The sequence below is a fragment of the Verticillium alfalfae genome, genomic scaffold (genome assembly GCF_000150825.1).
Source record: "Verticillium alfalfae VaMs.102 supercont1.21 genomic scaffold, whole genome shotgun sequence".
Lineage (NCBI taxonomy): Eukaryota > Fungi > Ascomycota > Sordariomycetes > Glomerellales > Plectosphaerellaceae > Verticillium > Verticillium alfalfae.
The window spans coordinates 64,905-68,347 of NW_003315045.1; the positions used below are offsets into that span (position 1 = coordinate 64,905).

Genomic DNA, 3,443 nt, shown 5'->3' on the forward strand with positions numbered 1-3,443 from the left:
CTAGCTATGGCTGACCACGGAGTAATCAAGCTTCGGCTCATCTCCCCAGCATTCGGCTCGACCCGTTTCGAAAGGCGCACAGCAACTACAGGGTGTTCAAACTACCCCAGCCGTTGCTCGCCCATACGGCGTGGCTAGAATGCAAAAGGTGCAAGGACCGCCGCACCAGGTTGCTCTCCCTCCACCGTATGACAAGATCCCTCCGGCTTTCCAAACCAATGTCGTAATCTCCGATATTCGCGATGACAGTCAGAAAGAGGCTGAGTATCGCGAAAATTTCGCCGACTATTTGGTCTTCCGCTTCGAAAAACTCAATGATCCGGGAGACGTCGATGAGGGAGGTAACCGTAGAAAGCCCAACTGGGAAAAGGCAACTAGGACAAGAGTTGAAATGTCAAAGGAGGCCGCCGCGGGCGAAGTCTTCCGATTGAAGCATAAACACCGCCAGCTCTGGGAGAAGAAGCACGCCCTAGAGCCGGCCCAACGACTGCACCTCGACCAGACCCTGCAGCTGCTCCAGGAAGGTGAGCACGACCAGCGATTTTACTATGAGCTGGTCCAGATCAAGGAAAAATCAATCGACAAGTGCACCGCCGAGAGCCGCCTTCATTCAAAGCATTCTAGGGATTATAGAGATGGACGCAAGAGTGCCACCACAAGACCAAAGGCCACGGCTTCTCAGGACAGTCGAGGAAGAGGCCCGGGAGAACAACCGCAAGCGGGAGCAGCTATCCATTACTGCCTTCTATAAGCGACTTCTTCGACCCGAATTGAATGCCATCGACATGATGATGATACAGCAGAACCTGCCAACACAGCGTCCACATGCCAGCGAGGCAACGATGTTCCTGCCGCAGGGTCTCTACGCCCGGCAGCAGGCCCATGCTCAAGCGCAACGTGGCCCGCCTGGAACACGTATACACCCGCAGGCGTTGGCTCAACCTCAGCACCAGCGCATAGAGAAGCGCACAGAGACACAGGCACAACGGCAGGCACCGCCACTGGGGCCAGGGCAAGGCCAAGCTCGAGATCAGGGCCAACAATCAAATGCTCCGCCTGGGCCGCCCGTGGCACAGCATGGTGGCGTACAGCAGCAAAGTCCGCACAACGGCCCTTCTACTAAAGTTTCACCTCAGACTCAGAGCCAATTTGTGCAGGCTGGGCAACGCCATCAACAGGGTGTGGCGCAGAAAAAGCCCAATAACAGCGTCAACATGCGCGATTCCAGTGGCCACCGAGCGTCCGGAACGGATCATCGATGCCGTCCAGCAGCAAATCATTCAAGGTCTCCTTCCACATCATCATCGTTCTCGAGTAGCTCCAGTGAGGGATCTCGGTATACCCCCACATCATCATCTCTCTCGGGCGTGTCGCGACACACAGGTCGTGGGCGCCAAAGAAATCGCAGCCGAGGGCGTCGGAGCCGCACCCGAAGCCAAAGTCCAAACCGTAAGCGACATTCTCATCAACATCGTGAAACTCCGGAGGATTACGGCATCGGGGCGTCTCGGAGCCATCATCGGCAAGAACGACAATACCTGTCAGACACAGTGGCGCAGGGTGTAGCTTCGATCTCTCATTCGACACAGCCGCCGAGCCATGGGCCATCGCAAGCGGCAATACGGTTGGCAACAGACGAAGCTTATCGTGCAGGCATGGCCAGAGGTCGGGCCTCCGCAAGAGCACTAGAAGGACGTGCCGTGGACGGCGTTGGCTATGCGCACCGTGTGATCGGTGCATCTGGAAGACGACCAGATGTCATTCGATCAGGCGTACGTCTAGTCGAGCCTAGAGATATTACGCGACGTCGAACGATGGAAGAAGAGCTCGATCGATTAAATCAATTGCGGATCGAAAACGACATGAGGCTCGACGGCAGCTTTGAGTTAAGAAATGGGCCTCACTTCGACGAGAGAGTGCAATACGACAGGAGGCAACACTTTGATGGGGAGGCGGCGTTCGTGAGAGATGTGGAATGTGGTGAGCTGAGGCGGCAATTGACGCCAGAACAGCAACTCTGGCCCCAGCAAGAGGCGGATTACGATATTATGGCCCCGGTAGTGGAGAGTGAGAGGATGCGACAGGGCCGTGTGCCCCCGGGGTACGTAGTGTACAGGTCAAGACCCTCTAGCAACGCATGTTTTGAGAATCCATTCAGGCCGGTGAAGAGCGTCGGGGCGAATATCTCGAGGTCCCTGGGTACACAGGGGCCATTCCCCTATGGCAACGCAGCCTATGACGGTTGAATTTTTGATAGTTGGTTGCCGGAGCAGTCATTAATACAGGAAGTTAGGATGCCCATGTAGGTCCAGCGGCACAACACGATGGCGTATGAGCTGCGATGATCTTCTGTACATTGGCCAGCGCCTCAACGCCTGCAACGGAAGCGTCAGGGCTGACCTTCTGGGCAAGAGCTTGACAGCATTGGCGGGCGGGCGCTAGCGGAGCGCAATCCTTGTCGCCCCTTCTTGCGGGACTGTACACCCCGCGGACTGGCAGGAGCTGGCCACCTCATCTCGTAAGGCAACCTACGAACAAACAAACCCTGCTGAACGCCACTTTCGTCGCATCCAAAGACGGAACAGTATGTCCTAGACGCTCTTAGTATATATCACCAACTCGACGCTTCTGCCGTGAAGACGGACGCCTGGCGCATCGATGAACCACTAGCGATCCGTTTGCCGATCCCTCACTGCACGCCCATAGCTCGGAGGGCCAATAGAAAACACGCTACAAAGGTGACCGCCGATGGCGCCATCACTCGTTCGATCAGAGACCACACCTTCATGGAACTTCGCAACATGTGTAGGAAGCATCTGCACCTTGTTGTGTACATTGAGGGGGAGGGGGGTTCGTAGTATTTATGGCCGTCGGCGGCCCGCTGGCAACATAGGTCGCCATGTGCTGTTTAAAAACTATTCGAAGACGAAAAGAGGTACACACTGCTCTCTCTCACCCTTCCCACCCGTCCATGCGCCACTGCGAACCTTGCCTTTGCCAGTCTTCAAGAAACTTACGCCGCTTTCAATTGCGAGGGTCTCTGAATCATGTGCGCGTACGCCAACCCTGAGTCGAAGGGTACCTCGCCCACGCAAGACCGTTTCGGACATCATGGTGAGAGCCTGGCTGACACAGCAGCCGACGACTCGGCCATTTATCCCAAGGGCACCTTAGATCCAGTATACGAAGCCAAGGCGCGCGTTCTCAACCGAGCTGTATGTTACCCCACGCCATTTGCCCGTGCTTTGATTCACGAAAATAGTGACTGACTGTAATCAGATTCTAGACATCGGGATGGGATGGTATCAATGGCAGCTTTTTATTGTTGTTGGTTTCGGGTTGGGCTGCCGACAATCTCTGGCCCATTGTGACATCACTCATCTTCACACCCATCACCAACGAATTCGGACCCTCCCGGCCGCCTCTCCTTACCCTCGCCCAGA

General features: G+C 55.8%; 2 protein-coding genes across 2 annotated transcripts; both read left to right on the forward strand.

The window, feature by feature from the left end:
- Window positions 1-139: 139 nt before the first annotated feature.
- VDBG_10211 (predicted protein) lies at window positions 140-2,246 on the forward strand (the record flags this gene model as incomplete). The annotated part of the gene is made up of 3 exons (XM_003009793.1): window positions 140-524; window positions 649-2,101; window positions 2,159-2,246. The coding sequence occupies 3 exons, from the start codon at window positions 140-142 to the stop codon at window positions 2,244-2,246; spliced, it is 1,926 nt and encodes a 641-aa protein (XP_003009839.1).
- An 801-nt stretch (window positions 2,247-3,047) lies between these two features.
- On the forward strand, window positions 3,048-3,269 carry VDBG_10212 (conserved hypothetical protein; the record flags this gene model as incomplete). The annotated part of the gene is made up of 1 exon (XM_003009794.1): window positions 3,048-3,269. One exon carries the CDS (start codon window positions 3,048-3,050, stop codon window positions 3,267-3,269), a length of 222 nt encoding a protein of 73 aa, XP_003009840.1.
- Between the last annotated feature and the right edge of the window lie 174 nt (window positions 3,270-3,443).